General features: G+C 47.3%; 1 protein-coding gene across 1 annotated transcript in view; it reads right to left on the bottom strand.

Moving 5' to 3' along the window:
* Positions 1-15,671, bottom strand: part of TENM4 (teneurin transmembrane protein 4) — a 721,609-nt gene that overhangs the window by 190,216 nt on the left and 515,722 nt on the right. Inside the window, exon 11 of the mRNA XM_059187848.1 lies at positions 804-974. Within this exon, the coding sequence (XP_059043831.1) occupies positions 804-974 (171 nt within the window). The remainder of the gene's footprint in view (positions 1-803; positions 975-15,671) is intronic.

The raw sequence follows: 15,671 nt of genomic DNA, 5'->3' as shown, positions 1-15,671 counted from the left end.
CCTTCAGAGTCTTGCAACCATTGGGTGAGTCAGGGAGGACAATTTTGGGAGACAGCAAGAGCTCTGGAGTCATCCGCACCTGTGCTCCTATGCCAAGCTCCATTACTTGCTGGCTATGCGGCTCTGGTCAAGTCAATTAATGTACCGCTTAGGTTTTGCATCTAAAGTGGGTGTAAATAATTACACTTACCTCACAGGATCTCTGAGAGGATTAAATGTGAAAAGCTCTTGACAAAAAGCTTTGAACCAAACAAACCATATAAGCACTAATGATTAATGTTATTGCAGATGAGGAAACTGGTGGCCAGAAAAATTAGGTGACTTGCTTAAGGTCACATGGTTGGTAAATACTAGAATCCCTCAACTGGTGTTTCCATTACACCACAAAGGTCCAAGACCAAGGGTATTTCAATGATAACATACCGTCTACCCACTTAACCACACCCCTGCTCTGGAGATGCCCGTTCACCCCCAAGAGGTTGCTCCAAAAGGGCTCATCTTGATCCCACACCACCAAAGCCAGCCACCCCAGCAGTGTGAAAGCCCACAATGCTTCCCTCCAGGCATGAGATGGAATACTGCAGAGCACCATGACTGCTGCCCAAGCCCCGCTATGAGCTCACAGTGACAAGGAACTGAGATGAAGACACAGGCAGACGGGCAGCCGGCGTGGAGTGCAGAGAGGTGGAGGGGGAGCCAGAGCACGGAGCTGTGAGTCAGGCGCGTGACGCATGGAATGAAGACCTCTTCGGTTCAAAGGCAGACACAGAGGACTCACGACACGGACAACACAGCAACCCTACCTTCTGAGGCTCCTTTGCCTTTCCTGTCAGGGATCTCTAACCCAGTGCCCCCTGATGGATACAGGGAGACGTCCGTTGGCACAGGCCAACTGCTGGCTGTGTCCTCCGTGATCTCATACATCTGCCCCTCCATCGGCTGCAGGTGCCAGTTTAGGCCAAACAGGTGCATGGCTGTGGTGAGCAATGAGAAAAGTCATCTTTTTCTGCCGGAGGTGGAAACGGAACTCCCAAGCCACAGGGGAGGGCAGGTGGGGTAGGGAATGCAGGAAAACAGTTCAGCTCAGTTCAACAGGCCCTGAAGAGGGTTCCTGCATGCCAAGCCCTACATGGGGGCCTGGGACATGGAGATTCTCAGGGCCCAGACTGTGCCCTTGAGGGCTCACACTCTGGAGGAACTCGGGGAGGAACAGTGATGGGGGGAGGTGCATGAAGTCTTGTCCTTCCGCTTCAAAAGAAAAATAATCTGGGGGAAAGTTTGCAACTTGAATCACAAAGGATTAATTTCACTAATATAAAAACCATGCCTACAAATAATAACCAAAATCCAACAGCTCAGTAAGCATATAATATGGACTATGAACAGAGAGTTACAGAATAAGAAATAAAATTGGCTCTCAATCATATGAAAAGACCCTTGATATCACTCAAAATAGAAATGTAAGTTAAACTTTGAAATACTATTTTTCACATATGCTTTGGCAAAGTTAAAAAAAAAAAGGTTAAAATTATACAGCATTGACAGAGAATAGGAAATAAGCACTCTCATTCTTTGCTGACGGGAGCATAAGTTGGTGCAAACCCTATGAAGGACAATTTGAAAAAAGCTACCGAATTTATACCCTTTACCCTGGGACTCAAAAGTTCCCAGGGTTTCTAGAAAATTCTAGAAATTTTCCTCCAGATATACTCACGTACATACTAAATGTACATACAAGGTTATTCACTCTAGCACTGTCTGCAGTAGCAAAATATTGGAAACCAGTCCACCAAAAAGGGGCTGAGAAGTTACCTTCATGAAATATTCTATGCAACCATTAAAAAAGTGTGTGTGGAAGCTCTTTGTATTTTTCTGAATAGTGTATCTGAATGCAGAAGAGTGTGTCTGAAATACTATCTTAGGGTTAAAAAAAATCCTATATATGTATAGAACACTTCTGAAGGAGATGAAAGACATTGGTTACAGAAGGTGCAGCCTATGACAGAAAGAGATGTTAAAAATCAGGGATAGGAGAGAAATCTGCTTTTCACTCTGTATCTATTGTACTTTTTTATTTTGTAGAATGTACATGTATTTCTGTTTTAAAAACTTTCTCTGGGGCGTCTGGGTGGCTCAGTCGGTTAAGTCTCTGCCTTCCGTTTGGGTCTTGATCCCAGGGTCCTGGAATCGAGCCCCATGCTTCTCCCCCTTTGTGCTGCTCCCCCTGCTTGTACTCTCTCTGCCAAATAAATAAAAAAAATAACATCTTTTAAAAAACCCATTTTTCTAAGGTATCAACTGCTAAATAGGCTTGTGTAACAATCTAGAAAAGACCATAAGATGCTCAAGAATGGACTTGTCCCTTAACATACATGATGCTGGAAAGGCTAGGAATCTTGTTTACAAAAATGTCTGTAGTCTAGTACATAATGTCTGCTTAAATCCTATCTTAGGACCAAGACTTGTCAATGATCCCTGTTTACCTCTTCCAGGAGGCCTGCCCTGATTCCTCATATACAGAATTAAGCAGTATCTTGTATACAATAACACTCCTTTCTTGTACGATGAATATTTTCTAGAAGCCCACTCTATACCAGGACCTATGGCTGACTCTGGAGATCCAGGACATAATCAGACAGCCCTTGCTTCCATGAGCTCACAGTCAAGTGGGGAAGATGGACAAAGAACCAAATCTACTCAGAAGGACTAGAAGGCCCAGAGGAGGGGGTGGCTGATCCACTAAGAGAGCCAGAGGAACCAGGAAAGGATGTATAGAGATCTGAAACCCATAGTCATTAGGTTTACTGAGGACCGACTGCATGCCTAGAAGTGCACTGGGAAATTTGTATAGCTCACATCTAATTCTTAAGGCAGCCCTGCCAGACCCAATGTGCAGATGTGCACATTAAGTCTCCGAAGGTTAATTAAGATGCTTACAAAACTATGCTTCACTGAGCGCCTGTCGCATGTCAGGCATTGAGCTGAGGGCAGTAAATGCACTATTTCCTTTGATTCTCGCAAAAATCCTGAAGGGTGAGTAATAATAACCCCATTTTACAGATGAAGAAATTAAACACAACGACACTGATGAACACAGGGAGGGTTAAATGTCTCCATGTGGCAGAGTTTAGACTAGAACCTGCAGGTATCCAAACCCTATAATCAGACCCCTGCAGTCTTTCTGGCCTGAAGCCCAGGCTCCCCTGGCTGGCTTTACTGAGCAAGGCAGGCCGGTGCGATAAAGACAACACCTTCAGGCTGCCTGGGTGGCTCAGTGGGTTAAGCCTCTGCCTTTGGCTCAGGTCATGATCTCAGGGTTCTGCAATCGAGTCCTGCATCAGGCTCTCTGCTAGGAAGGGAGCCTGCTCCTTCCTCTCTTTCTCTACTTGTGATCTCTCTCTGTCAAATAAATAAAATCTTAAAAAAAAAAAAAAAAAAAAAAGACAACACCTTCCACACGTGCGGCCAAGGCTCGTAAGGAGGGCTCTGTGAGGAGGACCCAGACCTGGGTTGCTTGGTCTGCTTGTGGGAGGGGTAATTGCTGGGGGTCTTGAGGGACTTTATGGCCACCTCTAAGACACAAATAACCTTGTAAAGGAGACCAGAACAGCACATCCTTCTGACATGTAGTCCACACATGAGCCCGCCAGGGAACGCACACAAGCTCGACTCCCGTCTGGAGGGAGTGCTCTGTAACAGAGACAGAATCAGACCCTTCACTTTCTCTTTGGTCACTGCCAGGCGGGGGACAGTATGCTAGACCAGAGGGGACGAAACTGGTTTGGGATCCTGATGCCATTGCCTAGCTGCAACCAAGAAGTGGGGAGAAAACGCTTGCAAAGAATTAGTGTGTTGTATGAGATCATATATGGCAAAGCACTTTGTAAACTGTACATATGTGTGGGGGCTGCTGTCTTTTCTAACCATTCTATTCAGACTGTTAATAATAATGATACAAGAGCAGCTGACATTTTTTGAGCATATGCTAGGTCCTGGGCACTAAATGAGGTGTTCTAGCCTGCTCTCGGCTATCTCTGTGTAGTTGTCAATAATAATAAAAGTTCACTTGTCTGAAAGAAATGAAAACTCTGCTCTTCCCAAGACTGAATTAGCTCCCATTTCTGCTTACCTTCTTACTGTTTTAATCTATATATTGGCAACTCCAAAGGTAATGGAGAAATTGTTTGAACGGAGGACAACTCGGATACGTGCAGCTAAATGAGCAGTGCTGCTTTCCCCATTAGAATCAATTATCTCATCTAACTGTGCAGAAGTGCTGTCTTGTTAAAGGTCATGAGAATTAAGTAATCCCAGAATGAATAGAACTCTCACAGCTTTGGGAAGAGAAACATTTTTATTGTCAAAGCTTTCTCTTATTTTTAACAAGATGCAAAACCAACTCCTTGCTTAAAAAAATACGCTGAGGGGGAAGAAAAGCCAGTGGAAAAAGTATTAGAGGTGAACATGATCACAGGATCTCGTGTCCTGGTGAAGTTAATTAGGGCAGGACAGCCCCTGGTTGCTTGCAGGGAGGTGCTGACCCAAAGCTTCCTCTCGGCCTTGCCCCGACTACCCAGAATCACAGGGGCCTCAGACAACTGTGAGGTTGGCCACACCCTCTGCTCCTTCTCACCACCCGGGAAAGCAAAGTTCTGGATCCAGCGCAAACCTGGGCTCTCTCGGAAGACTCAATCGTCCAGAAACAGTTTTGGAGGTTTGTAGGTAGGGAAGTAACCATGGGGCCACCAAGAATCAGCTTCCAAACGCAGGGTTAAAGGTAATATTTAGAGAGAGAAGCGGAATGATGTGGAGACAGAAATGTGACATTCAACTAGGAATTGTCATTTTACAGCCAAAACAGAAGAGACTCTTCCTCTCTGCTCTGTCTGAACTACAGTGGTGCTAGAGGGCCCTCGATTCCTTGACTGTACTGTGGGCTGGCTGGCAGACTCTGTAGTTCCAGGGTATGGCAGAGGGGAAGAGCGAAGGAACAATTTGCTTTGCTCTCCTCTTCCTAAAGGGCAGAACACACGCTCAGCCACAGACTGTCCAAGGAACACATAAGCTCAAGCAACCACTCTTCTTTTTTCCTTGAACACCGTCAAAACAGTAATAGCAAAACAGAACTCGGAATCATTTGCATGTGGATTGTGGACCCCATTTTCAGGCAAACAGCCTTGAGCAAAGGAATGTGAGTGACTGGGTGACCCACCTCAAAATACGCACAGGCCCTAAATGACCACTGCACTACCTACAACAAGGCGCAGTTACCAGAGAAGGGAGAAAGCAGTTCCTCACCATACCACCTCACCCCCCTCCCCCTTTAAATGCAGCCCTCACCCACTGCCTCTTTGTAGGCAGCCTGTCCTGGGCTGTCCTGCCCCTGCGGGATTCAGTCAGCTTCTAGCTCCTTTATTCTGCTGCCGGTGAATCCTTTCACCACCAGCGCCACCACCGGCTTCCACCGGATCCTCGCCCCCACATTTGGGGCCCCCCCATCCGATCGAGAGACACCCCATTTAGACACCGCTTGTACTACACGGCGAATGCCTTAAATTACCCAGTTTAATCCTCATGTAAAGACAGGCTGAGAAATCATTACTGGGGACTGTACATGGGGAAAGTGGAATAACATTAAAGCTACAGTGACATGCTCTGATTTCCTCTGAGAGGTAAAGTAAGTTACCCAACACCACCAGTCACCTCTTCCTGCCCAGCAAGACATAAGTGATGGCCGGGAAAGTGCAAGCTCCATCCTGACATTTTTAAGAAAAAATGCCCAATAGGTGTTCAGACACGGAAGCCACCCCCCACCCCCAGCACCCAGCCAGCAGGAGGCGATTAACAAAGTCATTAGGCAGGAGTCACGGATATGAGCACAGCAGCTAGTATACATCTGAGACTAGTTTCAAAGTCAGGAGCCTGCGCTCCCAACTGAAGTTTCCTCTTTTCCACTGTTTTACTTTAAATATAAGATAAAATATGGGCAACATAGAACCGCCAGCAAAACACCAAACCAAATTAAAACAAAAAACAAAACTAAAAGCTGCCACCACCACCACAACAAAAAAACCACCTCAAAAATGGCTGAAATTGGGGCACCTGGGTGGCTCAGTGGGTTAAGCCTCTGCCTTCGGCTCAGGTCATGGTCCCAGGGGCCTGGGATCGAGTCCCGCATGGGGCTCTCTGCTCAGCAGGGAGCCTGCTTCTCCTCATCTCTCTCTCTCTGTCTGTCTCTCTGCCTATTTGTGATCTCTCTCTCTCTGTCAAATAAATAAATAAAATCTTTAAAAAAAAATGGCTGAAATTAATGTCTGGGGGGACCACTGGTGATAATAACTATTTCTTAGCCCCCAGCTACCTGAATAGAAGGCATGCCATCTCCATGATTTGAAGTGAACAGCCATGGATCCAAAAAATGCTAAGTACGAATGGCTTTTGCCAGCCTGCTCCAGGGGTGAACCAGACCAGTGGTTCAGACAAACAGAAGTTGTAATGGTCATTTTCCCTGTTTCCTGAGGAACCGACAGTAACCACTCACCACCAATGCATTTCCCGGGATTATCTAAATACACTTTGTGGCTTGTATTTATAATTGTTTGTGCAAAACTCTCAAGTATGCTGAAAGTGACCTAAATAAGAAAGCTGATACTGGTTTCCCTTTAAATTACTTTGTAATTCCACGAAAAGGTGAAAAGATGCTAAAGAGTTCAGAAGAAGGCTGTGGAAAGGTAGCGGGTTCACAGGATCACCCACACTGAAATGTTAATGATTTCTGAAACCCAACAGATAGGGTGGGGGAATTTTCTTATTCCCTCAGCTCTGGTCAATCTGATCCCGGGGTTGACATTTTCCAGTCGCCTTTTCCTGCCCAGCAAGACATAAGCGATGGCTGAGAAAGTGCAAGCTCCATCCTGACATTTTTAAGACAAATGCTCAATAGATGTTCAGACAGGGAAGCTGCCTCCCGCCCCCCTGCCCCAACACCCAGCCAGCAGGAGGCAATTAACAAAGTCATTATGCAGGAGTTGCCAATGTAAGTACAGCAGAGTTCCCCTGTCACGGTGCACGCTTCCCTTCCTTCCAAAAATCTAATGCACGAACCCACTTGCATCAGTAAATTAGCAGCTCCTGGTAGTGACTGGAGAGGGTTATAAACCACAAGGAACTGTTGATTCAACTGGAGTTTCTGGTTTCAAAAGGCAGTAGGAACTGACCCAGTGATGTGGCTTCCCACTTTTCTGTTTTAGATTAGTGTTCAGTACTTTTTTGTCTTTGTTTTTTTTTAAATTAATAATGTCATTTCTGTAAAATCTAAGTCATTGGTGTTCTTTGACGATGGTCCTCTAATGGGGAAAACAAAAACCAGATAAGAACTGCAGCAATAAGGGGGCAGAGTTTCATTCTCCAGGTCCCAGACCTCATTTTGCTACAGAGCCAAAACATGCACAAGTTCCAAACCCAGAGGTTCAAAACACGGGGCTGCACACTGCTAGGCAAGAGCTGAAAATCTGGAAGCAACCTAGATGTGTGAAAATAGAACGACTTAGCTAAATTATACTATAGGTACCAGTTGGAATGCAATGCAATCATTATACAAAAACGACTATGACCACCAGCAGTGAGGGCAAATGCTGGTGATAGAATGTGAAGAAAAAGGAGGCAGGACTTTTTGCTGACTACATCTCTGCATAACCAGATATGCATATAAGCAATCTGGAGAGACATATGTTAAAATGACATCAGACTTTGAATTGTAATGGTAGGATTATGGACAAATTTTCTTCCCTCGCTTCCAAACTCACTTTAATGCTGTCTTATCTTTTTTTTTTTTTTTTTTTTTTTAAGATTTTATTTATTTATTTGACAGAGAGAGATCACAGGTAGGTAGAGAGGCTGGCAGAGAGAGAGGAGGAAGCAGGCTTCCCGCCGAGCAGAGAGCCCCATGTGGGACTCGATCCCAGGACCCTGAGATCATGACCCAAGCCAAAGGCAGCGGCTTAACCCACTGAGCCACCCAGGCGCCCCAATGCTGTCTTATCTTAAAGGGAAATTCTACAATGCAGAGTCTCAGGAGGAACAGGTAGAAAGGAAGGGTGACAACCCGGGGAGGAGATCCTCCTTTTGAGGACATGCCATGTGTCAGACGCTTAAGTAAGGGGAATTATATATGTTATTTCATCCAATCCTGATATAAACCCTGAGAAATTACTATTATTCTCACCTTCTGATGACAAAACTGGAGGCTCAGAGAGGCTGCAAGACTTGGCCAAAGACACTTTCCAGATGGGAAGTGATAAAATATGTGAACCCAGATCTGATTGATGCTAAAGTCCAGGCTCTCCTCTTGATACAACCGCACTGCTAGTGAGTTACAATGCCTGCAGCTAAGTTACAATTAAACATAATTCAAGGCAAAGCCCCTGCTGACAGCATAGCCAGGTTTGCTTGTCTGAGACAGTTTGTAAAAAGGGGTTCTTCTCAGGGACAAAGCCTGGGGCCCCTGTCCTTCCACATCCTGACTACCGGAGGCACGGCTGACGCCCTACAGTCAAAGCTGCGTACATGCTGGTCCAAGTTTGGGTCTCTTCAGAGCACTCACAGCTGGGTCGTTTACTGGTTTCATGACTTTGCACAAATTATTTCACCTCTCTGGGTCTCTGTTTCCTCCTCAGCTACACGAAGCTAGTAGGATCTGTCTCAAAGGATTAAGTGAAATAATGTATGTATTTTGCCAGGCACACAGTAGGAGCTCAATAAATGGCATCAGTCATCACCTTTTTCATTTTGCTACACTGATTTTCCTAACTGCTGTATCTGCGGGGAGATCTGTTGAAGCCAGCCGCTGTACCACATTTTTCTTCTTTCTGTATATTCCTTCTATTGCCCTTTCCATGCCCACCACGAATTTCTTTACACCGAGGGCCCTTTGCTCTCATGCTTCCATTAGCTGACAGACTTTGGCCACAGGAACCAGAGATATTTGTCCAGTGGATAAAACAGTTTTTAAAAGCAGAGTCGCTATAAAGAAACCTGACAGGATCCCACTGGTGACTACGTGGGACTAATTTTAAATCAAGTAAATATATTGCTTTTCTTCCTGTCTCTGGATCCACCTGACTGCAACAATCAGGGTTACTGTCTCTCACCCCCAAATTAAGTGTTTTCCGGAGAATGGACTCCGGTGCAGTTAAACATTTTTCTGCACCATGCAGTGCTGAGGGAAAGGGCTTGCTGGCCGCTGCTCAATATTTCTGTAAACCAAAGGGGGGGTGGGTAAGAGGTTCAAGCACAGCCGGCCTCAGAAGAGGGAGACAGGCACTCCCACTGTCAACGCAGAGAAACAGTGACATAACCGGAGGGCCCTAGAAACCGTTAACACGGCAAGTCATGGGGGAACCAGAGCTGGAATCTTATTTGTACCGAATAAACTTGCAGTAAGAGTAAGAAAGCTGTCTTTCCTGGGCACCTTTCAGCCCACAGGCTCTACTAAGATCTCTTCTCTACATAACTGATTTAGGGGCAGGTCACCTCCACTGACCCTCAGACTCCCTCTGCCCGGGTACCCAGCCTCTCCCTACCTTCCTCCCAGGTGCAGTGGGGAGGAGCAGCAGCTTTGCCGCCAGACGGCCCTGTGCTCTTTCTCTGGTTCTTGTCTTCTCGGTGATGGGACTTGGCTGATGGTGAATTAACTCTTCTGGGCCCCCCTTTCCTCATCTTTCAGATGGTGGCAATAATACTGAGCTCCAGGAGTTGGGAAGACAGTGTATGAGATTATGGTGCTTGGTATTTTCTCAAACAGACGAACCTCTTTGTTCCCATCGTTTTCATCGCCATCATCATCATCGTCACTCTAACTATATAGTGAGGTTTGCCTTGCAAAAGGGACATAAGGGTATTTCTCGAGGGAGCTGAGAAGTCGAGTTTTTGCTCCAGTGTTGGGGGGTGTTGCAAAGATGGGAGTTACAGTCACAGGGATCTGCGCCCCACTCGCTGCACAGAGAAGACTCAGACTTGACTTGAGCATCTGGGCAGAGCCTGGGACTGCGCTGAGCCCAACTCTCCGGCTTCCGGGTTCAGAGTTCTTCCCACTAAATGCAGAAAAGCCGTGCTCAAGGCCTGCTCTTCCATCAGGCGCTGCACTCCCAGATTAACAGGGTTGTTTCCTCAAGCCTGAAGTAAAGGGAGCGAGCCAGTGGGACAGGTTACGTCAGGCCACCACGAGGCCTTCCCTCCAGGGCAAGGATTATTCCTTTCCTTTCTGCCCCTCAGCACCAGGCGCATGGGAGTGAACACAAGAGGGAGAAAAGGAAGCAGGCAGACACCATTAGGATTATCATTAAAACACTAACCCAGTATTAAAATCGTACCATGTGCATGGCATAATGCTGGAAGATTGACATTTGTTGAATCATTTAATCTCCCAAACTTTTTAAGAAAGATATTACTACTAACTTCATTTTATGGATTAGGCACCTCAAAGCACAGTGACAAAGTAGACACCACTCTCATCTTGTATCTCCGGAATTATCATGATCATACCAGTCATCATGGCAGCACCAAGAACCCAAACCAAATCCTGAGTTCTTCTCAGACTACTGTCAGGAGAGCATGGGCCAGGTTTCCCGTTAGCCCTGATCAGAATAAACACAGAGTTTTTGATCAAATCCCTGCCAACAGAGGGAATGGCCAAGGAGGTGCTGGAACCCAGGAAAACACCCACCCGCGTGGCCCATCAGGCCTCACTGATGATCCAGGGATGGAAGACACCGTGGGCACCGCCGGCCTCTTCAAACTGCTCTGCTGGGGTGAGCAGTTGGCCCTGTCCTAGCAGAACAGCACCAGACTTGGGGAAGTGCCTGCCATTCCCAAGAAGGGGTAAAGGCTGGCGGAGAGCGGCACTTGCACCTGAGGGCATATCAACACTATTCACAGCCATCTAAAGCCCCTCTGTATGAAGGTGACTCCAGTTAGCAAAGGACTCACTTCTCATGCAGAAGCCATCCCACTCCCTCCTTCTCATAGCCAACTGTCCCAGGAGGAAAACATGGGTTTGGCTGATGCTAGAAGCAATGGGAGGTGGAAAGTCCTGGCTCCAGGCTCCATTTCCATTGCTAGTAGGATTTAGTGTGACAGGACTCTGCAGAGCAACCTGCCCACTCTCCCATTCCTAATCTCCTCTGGCATACCAACTGTGTGAACTGATTTTCTTTTCCCTAGGATCAAAGTCAATTAGAAGGTGGTCCCCACTGTACCTCTAAATGGAGTTTTAATTTGTGTATATACTATTAGGATAGGTCGTTTCCCACTGGATCATTCACTTCAGTAAGAGAAATGAGGGTGGACAGTTTAACATGGAGCCTGCCACCCGGATTTGTACCTTGGGATAATACTTCTTTATAATGAGGAGCATTTTGCAAGACCATTTTAAAATCTCACAAAATAGAATGTGTGGTGTCCATCTTTGACTCCCCAGAGTGCCTCAGTCTCCTGCCCCACAGCTAGGCGTTTTCTGGCTCTTTGGCCACTAAATGTGGTGGCCACATCACATTCTCCTACTTCCCTGTCCCTGCATGCACACAGCAAGGCACTCAATACATCTGAGCTCCCTCTTTCCCTCTCTGACAGACACAGACCTCTGGTTTGGCTCAGGCCTTCCATCAGGAAGGTTAAGACATCACAATGTTCTGGGCGCCAGGGTGATGGTGTTGGCCAAGTGAACAAGAGCCACTGTCATTCTCTGAAGGCAATTCTGTGCCAAGCACCACACCAAGTGCTCCATAAACACACTCTCGTTCAATCCGCGCAAAGATCCCCAAGGAAGGTAGAGTTATTACCCTTGTCTGCAAGACGAAAAGAGGTTCCATAACTTGCCCCAGATCACACAGTGAATAAGAGGTGGAGAATAACCTCCGACAGGAGTCCAATCCAGAGTGCCCGGACTCTGTCCCTAACCTCTTTGCACGTGTGCTGCTTTTCCAATGAGCTGTGCAACTGCGGAGATGACAAAAATGGGGGGAAAAGGGCAAATCTCTTTAGATGGACCAGTCTTACTGCTCCAATTTTGCTGGCACTATTTTCCTGAGGATGGAAACTTGAGGTAGTATCTCCTCGAAACAGACACAATTTTCCAAAAGCATATTATGTGTTTGTTGAGCACGGTATCTGACATTCCTCACTTCTCTCCGCTCAGGAGACTGGGTCTGTGTGAGTTCTCCTATCCCTGGATACACACCTGGAACACACCAGACTCCAGGCTTTTGCTGGTGCAATGACTCTGAGTGGAAACGGCCACTGCCCTCACTATTTAAAAAAAAAAACTTTCTCTCATCCTTCAAGGCCCACTTTAAATGTCACCTTCTATGTGGATTTTCACCATTATCCTGAGCCAAAGATGACCTCTGCTCTCTCCTCCCCAGCCTGAAGCCCTTACCATGATTGCAGGACCTCTCCCATGCACACTGCCCTGACAGTGTGTGTCCACGTGCTACCTGTCCCTGGCCAGCTCTGCGGTCCACCTGTGCCTCCCAGCTCTGGCCCCCTGTTAGTTGTGCACCAGCTGGTAAGTCACTTAACCACTCTGGTTTGCAGTGTTTTCAACTGCAGAAATGGAAATAATACATATCCATCTTCTGGGCTCTTTTAAGAATTTGATGAACGTTCTTAATGGATTAGAAAGGGCACCAGAAGTACAAGGCATTCCAATCACAATGCTTAAAAGTTAATGAAAGAACACTGAACGTTTAAAACATGGACTAATGCAAAGATGTGTCTGTGAAACACCTGGCACAGCCCCAGACCTACACAGTCAGGGGCATGAGCAGTGCTATGCAATGGACTTCATGTGCTACACAAAGTTAGAGGTCAGCAAGTTGCAAAACAGAGTTTCCAGTTTCTGAAAACTGTCAAAAAATGCGCCTTCTCCTAAAGTTCTCATTGAATCTCTGCCATCTCCCCTCAAATGCCCGTTCCACGTGCATGTTCAGGTGAAGTAATGGGCATTCCCACATACCAGAGATGTACACAGGAGCCCCACAACTAGGTCTTGCCATAGAGTTCCACAGGGGCCCAGCTGCTAACTCTTAGGACAACGGGAAGAAATGGAGGCCACATTTATTAATGACACTGGCCTTTTTTCTCCTTCCCCACTGGAGACTGTGAACAAAATCTAACTCCAAGCTGGAAAGGACGAGAAAGCTAGCTGCCTGCCATCCACCAGCAGGAAGGGCTTCCTGCACAATGAAATGTAAGATCAGTGATAATTGACTCATGCCAGACAAAGCCTGGAGCACAGCGGGATCATATAACACAAAAGGCTGGGGCTCCGGGAGCGATGCATACTGAGGTACCCTGATTTCACCTGGGCCCCTGGTCTCTCTGGTCCTGAAGCATGTTGGTCCAAGTCACAGAGACACTCAGTGCCACGGGTACATGGCAATCCTGGCGCAGGGCAGGGCATAGGACATTACTTCTTCTTCTGTAAGAAAGTAGGTTCGCTTCTCTGTTCAGTACGGTGCTCTCCGCCTCCTCTCAGCAGTTCTGATCAGGTCCACCATCCCAGCCCCAACCCAGCTGCAGGAACCCAAGAGTACATTGGGAAGATGGCGGGCTCTGGGCGCAAACCCTGGCTCCTTCTCTCACCAGTGACATGGCTTTGTACAAATGACTTAAACCCACTTGGGCATCCATTTCTTGTCTATAAAATGGAAATAAAAACAGGATGGTACCTCGTGCATGGTTGGCACTTGACAAATATGTGTTGGGTAAGTAAGGCTGTTGAGAAGATCCAGTGGGAAAATGCATGTACCACTCAGAACGTGCCTGGCACACAGGACAAGTACATGGGGTTAGGCTGCGGGAGGAGAGCTGTGAGCATGGGCAGAAGATAGCCACCGCCAGCGTGGCAGAGGCCCCGTTTTTTGCTCTGAGCCACAGGTGTGCAGCACAGTGGTAGAGGAGGACGGGGGGTCGGGTTCTGAGAGGCAGTATGGTCTACAGAAGGAATGTAGGATTTGGAACCGGAAATATCTGGCTTCTAGGCCCAGTTCTCTCACCCATCTTTGCAGCTAGACAAGCTTTTTACTGGCAGCCAGCCTCATTTTCCACATCTAGGCTTGCTGGACAAGGAAATGCAGTTAGGAATTCCGTGCGGCATGCAGACTGTTGGACCGTGCTGGATCCGTGCGCTGGACAGCCTCATGGGAAGGTTACCATGTAGTGGCCTCGTGCAGCCTCTCTTCTAAGTGGGAAGGCAGCTGGTGTCCTATCATCAGTGGTTTCTGGGCTTCCACACTCAGGAGCCGTAGGTGAAGCAGAGACCGAGGCCGGCAGGTGGGTCAAATGCTCTAATGGACATCTTAATACAGAGTCTTCAGATGCGGGGGGCCCAAATAGACCACACTTCCATCTCCCATCCTCTGCCTTTGTGGAGGCTGTTCCAGCTTCTAGAAAGCCATTCGTAGCTTCCCTTTCAATATCTTACTTGATTTACAAGGCTCAATGCCTTGGGGAAATTTTATCTGATCTTCTTGCGTAGAATGAATTGCTCTTTCCTTCGGGTTCCCACAGGGACCAGGCTCAAACTCCAGTAACATGCTTTTATCATCTGTCTAAGACTGCCATCAGTTCCTTACACATCTGGCTCTCCATGAAACTCAGGATGACTCCAAGCAGTGATGTCAGCTTATCTGGCTTTATCTGTCCCTCATAGCCCGGGACACAACCTGGCAGACAGGCTCCCTGAACACTCTCCACCGTCTCAAACCTGAGCTCAGGGAAGTGCTTTCTTCTTCATCTCAGATTACCTGAAATCCCTGACACCACGGATGGCCCTTGGTGGCTGAATGTGAGAGGGTTTAAGACCTCTGGGTGCTCCGGCTGCCCAGGAGGGTGAGAATGGCATTACTGAACACCTACTATGGGCCACCCACGGTCTGGACCCTCTGCAGAGGGCTTCTCACTTAATGCTCAAAGCACTGCTTAGATATTAATGGATTCTTTTTTCCTTTTACCAAGGAGAAAAATCGAGATTCAGAGGGGTTAAAAAACTTGTGTGGGCCACGGCTGGCACGCAGGCCTCCCTCTGTCCAGAGTCTGTGCTCTTGCTACTGATGGTATTGCTGTCTTTAAAGGATGAGGCCGTTTAGCTGTGATTTTGTTGTTTTACTGATAGGAGGAAGAAAAAATGCTGTGCTGCTTACAACCATCTCTCCTCGCCTCCTGCCCTCCTCCCTCTTCCCTGTAATGAAGAGCTGCTTCTTGGCTTCCCCACAGGGAACCTGGGCCTGCAGCCCTAAGCACAGCCCCGACCGTACCCTCCTCCTCTCGACAAGCCCTATATTTATGACAGTGCAAGAATAGTCACCGGGGAGACTCTGCACACTTTCTCTGGGCACCTAAGTACAATTACATTATGCTATTTCACAGCAATTAGTCTAGAATAAAGACAAGGATGTGAGGGGGACAAACCCTTTCCAAGGATGCTACAAATCTGTAACTCTTATAAGATGGACTCCTTGCCCATGATCCTGGGGTTGAAGGTATAGACAGAGGACCCTGGATGCAGGGCAGGGGCCACTTCTGCCCACCAGGCCAGGGCTGAGAGCCCCGGGAGAGTGAGAGTTGTGCCATCTCTGCAGGAGCTGCTGTTGTTATGAAATAGGATTATGCTA

The sequence above is a fragment of the Mustela lutreola genome, chromosome 1 (assembly GCF_030435805.1).
Source record: "Mustela lutreola isolate mMusLut2 chromosome 1, mMusLut2.pri, whole genome shotgun sequence".
NCBI classification, from domain to species: domain Eukaryota; kingdom Metazoa; phylum Chordata; class Mammalia; order Carnivora; family Mustelidae; genus Mustela; species Mustela lutreola.
The sequence above is the reverse complement of the archived record's forward strand: the minus strand, read 5'-3'. Positions and strand labels throughout refer to the sequence as shown.